The sequence below is a fragment of the Epinephelus lanceolatus genome, chromosome 3 (genome assembly GCF_041903045.1).
Source record: "Epinephelus lanceolatus isolate andai-2023 chromosome 3, ASM4190304v1, whole genome shotgun sequence".
Taxonomy (NCBI): Eukaryota; Metazoa; Chordata; class Actinopteri; order Perciformes; family Serranidae; genus Epinephelus; species Epinephelus lanceolatus.
Genome location: NC_135736.1, coordinates 28,405,284 through 28,418,552, shown reverse-complemented (window position 1 = coordinate 28,418,552; position 13,269 = coordinate 28,405,284). Strand labels below are relative to the sequence as shown.

The 13,269-nt window shown below is 41.0% G+C and overlaps 1 protein-coding gene across 2 annotated transcripts; it reads right to left on the bottom strand.

Moving 5' to 3' along the window:
* Nucleotides 1-1,352: 1,352 nt before the first annotated feature.
* g3bp2a (G3BP stress granule assembly factor 2a) lies at nucleotides 1,353-13,033 on the bottom strand. 2 transcript variants are annotated; one of them, XM_033624073.2, is made up of 13 exons: nucleotides 12,855-13,033; nucleotides 10,745-10,863; nucleotides 10,579-10,660; nucleotides 9,922-10,095; nucleotides 9,589-9,679; nucleotides 9,345-9,450; nucleotides 9,022-9,202; nucleotides 8,437-8,538; nucleotides 7,489-7,591; nucleotides 7,338-7,397; nucleotides 7,041-7,172; nucleotides 6,776-6,903; nucleotides 1,353-4,635 (listed from the first exon to the last, which is right to left on the bottom strand). In XM_033624073.2, the coding sequence occupies exons 2-13, from the start codon at nucleotides 10,837-10,839 to the stop codon at nucleotides 4,354-4,356; spliced, it is 1,536 nt and encodes a 511-aa protein (XP_033479964.1). In that variant the 5' UTR covers nucleotides 10,840-10,863; nucleotides 12,855-13,033; the 3' UTR covers nucleotides 1,353-4,353. The 2 variants fall into 2 exon arrangements, with proteins under 2 accessions (XP_033479964.1, XP_033479965.1); XM_033624074.2 differs by having other exon boundaries at nucleotides 6,785-6,903.
* Between the last annotated feature and the right edge of the window lie 236 nt (nucleotides 13,034-13,269).

Sequence of the window (13,269 nt, the reverse complement as noted above, 5' to 3'; positions counted from 1 at the left end):
ACAAAATGTCTGAGGTATGGCACTGAATAGTAACTAGAGATGTTTGTCATAATTAGCATATACATTCTTGAGTTATGGCCAACTACATGTTTTGTGGGGTCACAGTGACCTGTGACCATCAGTTCATTCTTGAGTCCAAGTGGACGTTTGTGCCAAATTCAAAGAAATTCCATTCTGGCATTCATAAGTATGGGACAGATGTGAGGTCACACTGACCTTGACCTCTGACCATCAAAATCTAATCAGTTTATCGTTAAGTCCAAATGGATGTTTGTGCCAAATCTGAAGAAATTTCCTCAAGGTGTTCTTTAGACCAGTGGTTCCCAATTGGTCCAACCACAGGGTCCAGATTAGTTCAAGGTCCACACAGTTTAATACATTCAGCGTCATACTTGTGTTTGGCCATGTCATTGAGTTGGTTTGCTGTCTCTGTCAAATAGCTGTCCATTAGTCATTCACTCTACAGCAGGAAAAGGCACTTCAAAATAAAAGCTCTGTGCTGTATATTCACTGTACTTCAACAGTGTGGTTTTTTACAAACTTGACAGGTTTGCGAGTCACTCGCGGTCCATTCAGACTGGACCCACGACCCCCTCATTGGGAACCACTGCCTTCGACATTGCGTTCACAAGAAAAGGATGGACGAATGGACAACCTGAAAACATAATGCCTCCAGACAGGGCTGATAGTAAAAACTGGGTTCTAACCAAAGTGCAAATTGTTCAAGATAAAAACAAATAATCATGCAAGTTTTCTCTGCATCAACTTCAGCTGTCAAATCTGTCCAATCTTGGCATTGTACGTTTCTGCAAATCACAGTTACATTAAATTTGTAAATTATCAAATTATTATAACATTGTTGTTTAGGTGTGGGTAGGTTCAGGCACAAACACCACTTGGTTATCATTTGGAAAAAAAAAAAAAAGATTTTGACTAAAATACACAGCTTTAGGGGCAAAATCCCTGCTGGAAAAGAAGCGCTACCTCCTTACAAAAAAACAACTGCTTTTCTTGGCACTATCCCAACTGGAAACACAACGACTTGCTAAAACACAACTGGTTTTGCCTGTTGATCTCGAACTGTGGTCAGCAAGTTGGCCATAGTGTCACATCCAACCTTGCCTCCACCTCCCAATGACCTCCCCAAAGTCACCTCATTCACTACATCACAGTGATACGACACAAATGAAACATGCAACTGTTAACATATGTGTGGCAGAAACATACAATGCCATCATTTTCTTCTCGCGATTGAGCGATCCCAACAAACCTGCTGGGAGCAATGCACAATAACAGCTTATTTAGGTATTACCTTTTATGGAGAAACCTGTAAACATGACAAACGGTATGAGTGGTGCTGATATCAGTAGTTTATTGTATGTTAAGTCCAACACATTCAAAATAGAAAGGAAAAAAGAACAAAAGAAAAAATAAAAAGATTCTCCACCTGCAACACTTTTGTACTAGCAACAAGTAAAGGGTAAACACAGTAAAATTAAGATGGCAGCCAATGGTTTACCACACCTGCTAAAGCCAAGAAGGTACTTCTATTTCCATTCAAAAAGGACTGGAATGATTCACAATGAGGATCCACTCTACTGCATTTTCAACCACAGGAAAATTAATTTACAGCTTCTTCTTTTTTCTTTTGAGGATCCTTTAAACGTTTGGAAAAGGTTTTAGGTCGTCAAAAACCTCAGTGAAAAAGAATAAACTACCCAACTGTAAATTTAGATCCTCAAACGTTTTTACCACCACTTCAATGTAAAAAGCACAAATTGGTCTGAAAGTATGATGGCTCTTCTTCGTCACCCTCTTCACTGACCATTGCTGTAAAAAGTATGATTGCAGTCAAGTGCTCAAGTTAAGCAATTACCTGACAAATAAACATTCGTGGTAGAGGCATCCGTGAGAAACCGTCTGTTTAAAACACTCAAGGACCAAACAGCTGTGATTTTTCTGTGACTTTAGGTCAACGACTGATGGTAACAAATTAAGAGTCTCTCTATTGAAAACTATTGAACTCAACTACGAGGGGAGAGCAGCCGAGCATTTCTGTGGGAAACTAACTAAAATATGCCGAGTCTATACATCAAATCTTTTTAGCTGCAAAAGAGAGAGAATATAATATCATGCTGAGCACTAATATTTTCTTTTTTCACTGCCAGATGAGAAATTTGGAGAGTCTGTGTTCAAAATGACAGATTGTCCCAGAAATGTTGTAAATAGTGCAATACCACCAGACAAGGAAGACCTCATTAGTATATTTGTCCAGAAAAATGCTACATCGATATCATTTCCCATTTCAGTGCAAGATTAACAAAAAAAAAATAAAAAAAAATTAACATCTCATGTTTGTCATGTTTTCCTTTCCAGCTGAAACCAAAAGGTCTTCCCTCCCTGCCGAGTGGTACAAAAGAAAACAGAGGACCAGAGGGAGACGACTAGTATGGCAACCTGATCACACTTGCCTTGAATGGAAAAAATAAAAATAAAATAAGCACAATGAATAATCAGCATATGAAAATACAAATGCATAAATGGCTAGAAAAAAGTGAGCACAATTATTTGCTAGTCTGTAGGGCTGGAAGTACGGCCAGCCCGCCCACACAGGTCATTACAAAATTGTTGCCGAGAGAAGAACAGTCTGACAACTTTTGAGTCCAGCGATTAACCCGAGTGCTGCAAAAGCCGTGGTCAGCCTGAACGTAAGGATCAACAGAATCTCAATCACATTGTGAGACTTTTAACTCTTTCCAAACTGAAAACTTAAGTCCTCTGAAATCACAGTTGTGTAGAGCTATGACTTGTGAAACCACAGAGCAAGCATTTCACTGCCACCATCTTTAATGTACCTTTTTTGGGGGGGGGGGGGGGGGGGGGGGTTGTTCTCAGATGTACCTCTTAACCATTTAACATCAAACAGAACTGGAGGCACCTATTGTCTCTACAAAACCCAGAACAGACACAATACAAAACAAATGTACAAAACTCACAGCAGATCATCTTAGGTAGTAAAACAGTATGGAAAAAATGAAATATGCACCTGAAATAACTCGTGAATACTGCAATTTTTTTCCTATCTGCTCCCAAACATAAGAGTCCCAAATGAGCAGCTCCATATTAGGAGGCCGAACGCCCCGAACCGCTTCAGTAAGACTGGAAAAGGTGAAATAGAAGGCACCATTCATGCTTTTATCAAGTCGAGAGAAAAATTAAAATATACACAGAAAACAAAACATACAGTAAACTATGATTTTTGCTGTACATTTATTCTGTTACTCCGCACTTAAAGAGAGGAAGGGAGGGAAGAGGGAGGGAAGGTGTCGTCCGTCCCAGTTTCGCGGTCTAGCTGGCAGGGAAAAACATGGAGAAAAGCAAACTTGGAATCAAAAAGGAAAAGAAAGAAAGAAAAAAAAACAGAGCGAGCCGCCATCGTTACCACCACTCTTCTATTGTTCAACTTTGTTTCTTGTTTATCCTTTGTCCCCCCACTCATTTGGTGAAAGTCCAGGATTTGAGCTTTTTTTTGTTGTTTTTTTAAGTCGATTTATAAATGAGGAAAAATATAATGTAGATTTGCTTGTCATCTTGTCCATCCAGCAGTAATTGAAGCGTAGTTTTGGGTCAAAGGTGTGAAAAGTACATTGGTCACAGCAGACCGGCTGTGAGCGAGGCCTGCCCCGGAAAGTCGTATCGCTTTGAGACAAAACAGGTCTCTCCAGCTGCGTTCCGAGCATGGATGTCAATGTAATACGACAAAAGTACCCATTAGTGCATATTGATGAGTGCATTATGCAATTTTGAAGCAGTGGTCTCTCAAAAGGAAAAAAGTAAAAGGCAAGCTTTTCCCCTGGAACTGCACAAATTTTGCATCTCACTCTTTTCCAACAGTAACGGGCAGAAAACTACCATATAAAATGTGCAATAGAGGGATTTCGTGAAGCAGCGCCCCAGTTAAGTCAAGGCATATAATCTCTTTTCCAAATGATGGGCTGTATTATCGTAGTTAAAAGTCTCATCAGTCCCTCCTAATGTGGCAGATTACTCCTGGTTGGTTCGCCTTTTTTCACGAATTTACAAATTAAAGTTTGTGAATTCTTGAGATACCCGAAAAAGGATGCTCAGCTCACAACTAATAAGCGAAATTTTTTTGTTTGCTTATTATGTTTTGTCTATTTCACAAACAAAGGTTGACAGGCTGTCACATTCCAAAGCAAAGAGGGAACAAAAAATAAAAAATAAAACAAAAAACAAATATATACGTTTATACATGAAGATTTCTTTTCGTTAACGAGAACGGTTGAAGATGAAGAACACGGAACTACTTCCACACTGCAGGTGGTGCTCTTCTCAGCGGCGCTGGGTTGTGAAGCGACCCTCTCCCTGGCCGCCGGAGCCTCTTCCAGAGCCCATGCCAGGTTTGGGGGCCATCCCGCCTCGAGGTGGTGGTCCCCTCCCGTCGCGTTCTCGCATCATTCCGCTTCCCACGATGCTTCTCGAACCTCCAGGGCCTCGGTCGTTGCGCCTCATGTCCCGGCGCTCCTCTCCTCCGCCGCGGGTCTCTCGTTCACGCACCGCCCTCGTCTTCTTCTCTTCTACATTCAGACGCACCTCACCTCGGAACATGATGGGCTGCAGGGAGAAAAGCACGGTCACTAGAGCCGAAACAGGTACTGAATATTTCCCTGTGTCAATTTCACAACCCACATCATTCACTGGTTTGCACACACAAGTTTGTCAATCTGTCCCAGACTCCATGTAAGCACTGCTGTGTCACACTGGTCTGGCCTGACAAGTTCTGTGTCCCTGCCAGTGAAACTATTTCATCTCTACGGCTGTGTTCAGACTGACTCTAGCATGGGAAAAATGCAGCCCCTTTATTCATCTGAAAGAGGCAAATCTGATGTTGCAGTGGAGGCAAAAACACAGGGCAAAAATGTGTGACCTAGCTGAACTTGTTTACAGCAACAGCAACATGTTTGTCAATCAAACACATGCAAGTGCACATTCCTGGTGGATTACTTTGTAACATAAGTATTTCTTCCTGTTTACCTCACGGGTTGTCGTGACAAAAGACAGCAAGTTTGGTTATTCACATACCAAACACACAAGTTGTAAACAGGGCAGTTATTTCTGATGTCAATAAATAGATTTTCTATAAATGTCCAGTGTCAGTTTTCCTCTGGCCTGGGACATTTTGTGTAGAAAGGCCAACACTTCATGCCACTCTCCCATTTCCAGCCTTGCTGCCCCTGAAAATGAAATTTCCTGCCTGTACATCTTGACTACCTTAGCAGCTCTTCTTCTCCTGTGGCAGCTCGACTCCTCTCCTCACCATGGATGTATAGATCTTTTCAAACTTGACAGTATAAACATTCTACATATGTCCCTATTTCCTGTTTGGGTGTTTGTTTATGCAGGAGCTGACAGGAAATAAACAGGGACCAAAGCTGGTGCACTAGCAACACCCACGTCACTGTCGGAGATTCAAGTCAGTAGTTGGAGACCCCTCAACTGACTGAGATTGAGAAAGCAGTCTTTTTTGTGAAAGACAGTGTACTGTGTACTTCTGGGGACATTTTGGTCCCCAGATTTTGCTGCTGAGTGAGAGCTCTTGACTTTCACTCTACTTTCATGCTACTCTTTGGTATAAGCTGCTGTTGACACACAGGTAGCGTCACAGAGGAAAAGAGACTCTGCACTCTTAGAAAACACTTTCTTCGCTCTTCTGCTGAGAAGTTATGAATTTACAGCTCCCGGCATCTTAACAGGACACAGTCCTTTGAGATCTAGTGTTGGCAAAAAATGTTGCTACGCATTTCTGACCTGTTGTTAGCGCAGTTAGTTTGTTTACTATATTACATGAATGAAGCTGTCACATTGAGTGTTCCACTGAGCCCTGCTCAAACATTAAAACTTTATATATTGGGGGAAAAAAAACAAACTCTGAATGATCAAATATTAGTATTCAACAGCCAAATCTGATTCAACTTGCATATTTCTGAGTCAGGTACAGCCTACCCTTGAATGCGTCAAAGATGGATGAGGAGACACTATCTGTCGAGGCTGAGAAATATCACGAGCTATGGCCCACAATCCTGACATTATAAAGACAACGGCCAGAATATACTGCCTTGTGAGCCACAGCTGTGGAGATTGGCTCTTCAGGTGAGAAATCAAGTTGATGAACTGGTTTTACACAAGTGATTTTAACTTAATGCAGAGGTGGAAGTACAAATTTTATACTAAGAACAGTAATAACTGCGTGTGATCTTCTGTTGACGAGCTGCAGTGCAACACTTCCTATTGGAGCAAGGAGTGGGACTTGATGCACATCATATGACGCTTCGGTGGCAGTCTGTTTTCAGTTTTAAGATAAAGCTGAAAGTGATAGCTTTTCAGGGTCATGATATCCTGCCTCAAAGCAGTATTGCGTCCTGATATTTGTTGAGCCTTCAAACAGCTCTTCTTGGTTCATATTTAATATCACCTGCACCTGTTTCAACACAGCAACGCAGCTCCTCGTGTTTTTGTTGTTGTTGTTGTTTTTTAAAATGCTTCAGTTGGTCTGAACCCAACCTTAGACACTTAATAGCATGCTTGATTAGTTGTCGTTATGACAATGAGAAACAAACATTATATATGTACTATGACAGACAATGTTTGAGATATTTAATGTAGGGATTTATCCCCACTAACGTTAACTAGTTGTAGAAATGTGCGTCACCAAACCACCACCAATGAAAGTGGGTAATGAAATTTCAATACATGCCCCTTCTACCTTGGCCCCCAGGATTCTTTGAACAGGATCAGAGTCGTCAAAGACCACAAATCCAAAGTTGGGAAGCTTCCCACCGACGCCCTTGGTGTTAATCCGCAGCTCCACAACATTTCCATATGCTGCAAGGAAAGAAACAGTGTATTTCAACCAATATTTAGTCAAAAAAAAAAACAAAAAAAAAACAAAACAGCTTTGTCTTGTTTCTACAGGACATGGAAAATGTATTGACAAGATGTTGCCTTCCGAGTTAACATACTCATGAAGAACTCTTTGAGCTCGCTCTCGTCGATATCATGTGGGAGGTTGCCAACAAAAAGCTGGTGACTGTCTGGGTATCGAATGATCCGCCTGCTGTCCATTTCACCGGATTCAGTTTCTCCCCTGCCACCTGCAGGTCAGAACAGTGGGGGAAAACACATCACATCAGCTCACATGCACCAAAAAAAACCCCATAAATGTAAAATTCCCAGCATGAAGAGTGTTAAACTCAAACCACGTGTAAGACGACAGGGTTTTAGATTCATTTTGATGTGACTTCAAGGGTAATGTTTACCTTTGTTAACAAAACTCAAGTGTGGTTTTCCCGTCTGTGACTCCGAAGATGCAACACCATCTAAGAGTGACACAGACATGTAGGCCATAAGGATAAACCAAATGAAAAGCTAAAAACATTCATTAATCTGTGAAATGACTTTTGGCATTACCAGGCCTGGGACCCCGCGGAGTGAAGGCTGGTCTGTCCCGTGTGCGCTGGTCTCTGGGCCGTAGTGGTGCTGTCTGTGTCTCCGTCTTGGCTTCAACTCTGGGCTGTGTGAGGAGAGGAGCATCACACAAAAAATTAAATGAACTGCACATCCATTCATCCTTGCATTTATCACATGGCGCTCCAGACAGGGTAATATAAACAGAATTACACTTTCTGTCTGAGGCCATTTTTGTCCCCCATACCCATTTTATTTTATTGTTAAATCATATATTTGTATTGTATAATGACCGATAACATGAAGCTGTAGGTTTGACTGGAATTCAAGATGACTCTCAATACCAGCAAAGCGTTGCAGAGATAAAGAAAAAATGTTGTTAATAGTTTAGTCGCCTGCTAACTGGAGCAGAAGGCTCTGGCTTCATGTTCACATCTATGTAGCTAACGTTAGCGGGAGCCTTGAATCACAGTGTATCCTCCGCCTTACTCCCCACCGTTACAGACAACATTACTGGAAGAGAGCGGGCAGCAGGTCCGGAAACAAACCCCCAGTCAGCTATATTCTTTGAGCGATAAATACAGACACTAGCAAAACCACAACCCTTTTTTTAGAAAACCTTCTCCCGTTTAAAACACATGTGTAAAGTGAATTTCCTTTATTTGGAGTTTGTGGGACTCTGCTGTCTGAAAAGGGCAAAACTTAATGTTCCTGAACACTTCGTTACAGAAGTGCCATTGCACAAAATCGACCTCCTCACATTCACTTCAAATGCACTGCTGCAATTAACCACCATCTAGTCTTCAATGCACTATGTATTTGAAATGAAACACTGTGGTGCTATTCTGTATAGTGACCCATTTATAATGTGTGCTGACAATTTGTTTTATAAGAAAAATGCTTAAGTTTTATGACATGCTGCAAATGTCACGTCTAGTGTTAGTTGGTTACCTGTGAGCTTGGAACTTTAACAACATGGGGTGACATTCCAGAGGAGGTGACTGTGCCGCTAGGAGGCAGGTTTTTACTGGTAACCGAGGCCCACGAGAAAGTCTGTGAGGGATGAAGTAATGCACTGTTAGGGCTGCAACAACTACCTCTCAATACCATACTGTAATATTAGTGTAATATATATATATATATATATATATATATATATATATATATATATATATATACATATATACACACACACACACACACACACGTGAATCTCAAAATGACTTTGGTAATTTTAGAAAACTGAGATTCTAATATATAATAAACATCTTTTAATCTGGATGTAAAATTTTGAAAATAGGTTTTCCCTGTGTGGGAACGGTCTTCAAGTTGCCAAACATCAATGACACAAACAGCTTTTTACTAATTTGAAGTTGTCTTTAAACATGTAGCATAGCTGATACATCAAAGAACAAACCTAACTTGTAGGAGAGGGATTTGGGCACTTCAGTTTAGAGTCATAAATGCTGACTAGTGTGGACCCTGATAATGTGATTCAGAGAAGTGACTGAAAACGCAGAGACACATCAGTCTCACCTTGGGAGGCTCCTGTGTGTTTGGTGGGGACTCCACAGGGACCGGTGACGGTGCTTTCTCCTCCATCTCTTCCAGAACCTTCTCGTCTACTTCAGGCTTTATCTCCTCTACTTTGGGCTCAGGTTCAGGCTCCGGCTCGGGTTCTGGAGCTGGCTCCTCCATGGGCTCCTCTACTCCATTACTACAGTGCACAAAAAGCATGTTGTCACTTCAACAGAAAAGTATGTTTATAAAGGCAAAATCCTCTATGCTAGAAGCTTTAATTTCTTATGGAGCAACAAAGTAATATGTATTACTGAGATTATAATTAAGTTTAAGCATACGTGACAGGGTGGGGTTCGTAATAGGTGGTGCTGTTGGGGCTTTCTTGAAGTGGTTCAGGGGACGGCTGCCTCTCCTCTGGCTCGTCCTCAACTTCCTCCTCTGATTCTAAGAGAGGACAAGAAAATAATTAAGTATTAATAATTGAGAAGTTATTTTCAGCAGCACCCTCACATTTACCCATGAACAGACTGAAAGATAGCTCACAAATAAAAAAATAATTGGGGATATTTATGAACACCTTACCCTCATCAAGCTCAGCTTCAGAGTCTCCAAAGACCTCATCCTCGTAACGGAAGATGTCATTGTGGACGTAGAACTTGTTTGCCACTGAACCCTAAATTGTACAAAAAAAGAAAAAAAAAATCCACACACATTTCAATGGTCCATTTTAAAAATCAGATCAAGGACCAATTCATTATAGCAACAGCAGCTCTTCCCCTGTTACCAGCTTCAATAAAATGTCCAAAATTTCTATTTACACTTATTGAGCCATAAATAGAGATAATTATCTGTTACTGCTGTTATAACTCAACCTCAATGTCTGTTAACAGTAATGAAAGGTAGAGGGGTACTCACCTCTGGAGCAAGCACAAAAGTCTGCATGAACTTCCTCATTGGCTGACCATTGTTAGACAGTTCTCCGAGGACTTGCACCACCACTCCGTCACTCAGTGTAGCATGAGCATCCACGTGCCTGATCTTTGTGTGGCATTCACTGAACTGCAGGGACATGACCTTCTTGTGGATTTCCTACAAGATGCAGAGACAAGTGAATAAACAAACAAAAAAAAATTATGAAGAGAAAAGGAAGGGACGGCTTTGCAAAAACTAACATTATCGTGTCATTTAAAAAAAGATATGCATTGCATGTGATTAATGCTGATTTCCATTTACTTAAAGAGTTTGGCAGCTATCTACAATCTGACGTCTGCCCCAGTGTGGTTTACTTTCACAGTTATTATTCAGCTCAGCCTTGAAAGCAGGTTGAGGATGCACATCTTTATATTTGACTCCATTTTGGTCAGACCTGATTGCCAGAAATACTGATATAGGGAAATAAAAGGTTGTTACAAAAAAGGCAGACATTTGTTTCTTCCTCAAACGCAGCCAATGATTCATTTTGCTCTATTTAATTTCATTAAAAAGGAATACTTGTATTATCATACTTATGAATAACCTTGTGTCAGACACTCTCTACGCAGTATTTTCAATCTGAATATGTATTGCACCTACCGCTTGTCCATAAACCGCTTCTGCCAGCTTCCCACTTGGGTCAAGTCCTCCATGAACATAGGAAGAATTCCTCCCATAGAACCTAATGGCACAAATATATGACAGTCAGAGAGCATTCTTAACACCCACAGAATTTGGGTTGATCACATCACATTTCGGCGTTTACCTGTGCAGGAAATCTGGTGCCTTGTTTAAGAGTGTGTAATACTGCCTCACAAACTCCCGCCCTACAAGCAGGGGACTTGGCTTCTCCATCACCATTTCTTTGGTAAACAATATTAAGTGCTGAAACAGAAAATAAACAAGAACTTAATTATGATTATGCCATCTGGAAAAAGACGATAACACACACACACACAGTTGGTATTTTAAGAGGTAGACCGGTACAAATAAATAATGCAGTCTAATACTACAGCCCTGCTATAAACCCTTCCTTCCTGTCAATTATTATATCTTCATTTTATTTATTTAGTTTTTGTTTAAGAGAGGTGTTGATTGAAATAAATGGTCACGGTCATTGTTGTGTTTAGTGCAGGTGAATTATATTGCATTATACTGACAGGTGTTTCTCATATTTCACCCTGATGTTTCATTTCTGGTGTAACACAAAACAATTCAACAGCATCACACACGAATTGCAGCCTCACAATTACCTAAACGTTACAACACCCAAGCAAGAACTGGACATTTCAGCTTTTAGAAAGGTTGATTTTGTTTCTATCAGACTGCATTAGTTTTAGCGAGAGGCATCTACTACGTTTGTAACCAATTGAAAGAGACAAAGACTTGGAAGATCACGTCAGTAAGACAGCTATACGAGTTGTTTGAGGTCAGGCCATTTTAAGGAAGTCCATATTAGTACACATGTACGTTTGCTGTACCTCAGGTAAACCGCACAGATAGGTTTTAGTAGCAAAAACAGGAAGTTAAAAAATGTGAACAACAATTCATTTTGACTGAACATCGTTTCGTTTTCTTTGTCTCACTCCCACGTTTCATCTGACCCATATCAATCCTATGGCAGAAACAAGACAGCTGACTGTTTAGCTAGCTGGCTAGCACACAAGCTAACACTCAACTGCGCCATCACGTTCATCCAATGAGACAAAGAGGGAAACCGGCTGTAGATAAAAAGGGAAGCGACTGGTGCTACGCTCAAGTTTGGCAGCAGAGAAAATTAACTTCACTATAATTAAATCCTGATTTTAAAAATGTACATCATGTGTTACATACAGCTGTGCATCCCTTTGTAGATAAGTGGCCTGCTGTGTGAGCTAGGCCTTTCATGTCTAGGCTAACAACATTTTCCCATCTCTGACATTTGTCGCATGTTCATTAGCCACACGACATGACAGATTCATGATTTCCATCGTATGTTCCTTTCCTAGAAATTGTGCGCCCACGCCGTCAGCCATATCAACGTTATCTAGACTGTAAAAACAACGGAGGGAATATAGACTTTACACTACCGGCCTCTCCGCTGTCATCTTAAATGGCTAACGCTAGCCCCGGCATTTAGAAAATCAACGCCAAGCTTGCGACAATGCTAGTTAGCTAGCTAACGTTAGCTCAAGCTAACTTGTGGCGTCGTCGTTATTCTTTCAGCCGGCTGCCAGTTTTACAAAATGCGGGAGTAACATATGTCAAGGAACATATTGGTAGAGTCTGTAAACACAGAAAAATGGACATATGACACGATGTTACTTTGCCGTACTATCACACACACACACACACACACACACACACACACACACACACACACACACAACTGATTGTAAGCGGGGAAACCCACCAAACAGACATAACGTTGAGCCCGGCGATAGCCATTGTAGTGCACCATTTAAATGTGTCCATGTTATGCCAGAGAGGCTCTGAATTTTACATCGACTATTACTTTTTAATTAATTCCGTAATAATCGATACATACCGCTAGCGATATAAAAAGCTTGCTCAAACTTTTAAATAAATTAGCGTCACACCAACTTAGCTGCCTGTCGAAGCTTTATCAATGAAACAAGTTCAGTGCTATGCTAGCTCTAGGAAAACAAAGGACGGCTGATTTGACTAATTTAATTGTCACTCGTAATTTTTAACCAAACGGTTCATGTGGGCTTCTTGTACAGTAGCGACACACCTAGCTGCCAACCCTGATTGATTACTGCCTGTCTGTCGAGTAGTCGTGGTTTTGACCAGACAATGCAGCTAACGTTAGCTCGCTCGGTTAACGTTAGCTTGTCAGCCGTCCCGTAGCTTAGCTTGCAGGATGGTTTACTTACCTTATGAAAGACCTATCTATGTAGACAGAATTATTTGTAATAAATTTCTAGGAGTAACCGGCTGTCAACTGTTTAGAAATATATCCTAGGTGTATGTGGTGATATATCCGTCGCTCCACTAACTAACAGTTTATGATCTCTGCTGTACCAGAGATTGAAGATTTAAAGTGATAGGTTCTATTTATTGTTTTACCCCTGCAATCTGGGGCAGGGAACCCCCATCACACAGATTCAGCCAATGGACTGTTTACACTAGGCAACATAAATTATGACGCCAAACAAATAACCACGCCCCCAAAACTTTCTACTAATGCTGTCCCAAAAAAAACACTGACACACTGGACCAGACTGTTGTAGTGTTGACAAACACACTGTTGTCTCCCATAGTACTTCCTGTTACTATCCGTTTTGCTCA

Coding starts and splice junctions, on each gene's coding strand:
- g3bp2a (XM_033624073.2), bottom strand. CDS start 10,839: ATGGTGATGGAGAAGCCAAGTCCCCTGCTTGTAGGGCGGGAGTTTGTG. Junction 7,398..7,488: donor TCCGCGGGGTCCCAGGCCTG/GTAATGCCAAAA, acceptor TGTCACTCTTAG/ATGGTGTTGCATCTTCGGAG. Junction 6,904..7,040: donor GCTCAAAGAGTTCTTCATGA/GTATGTTAACTC, acceptor CTTTCCTTGCAG/CATATGGAAATGTTGTGGAG.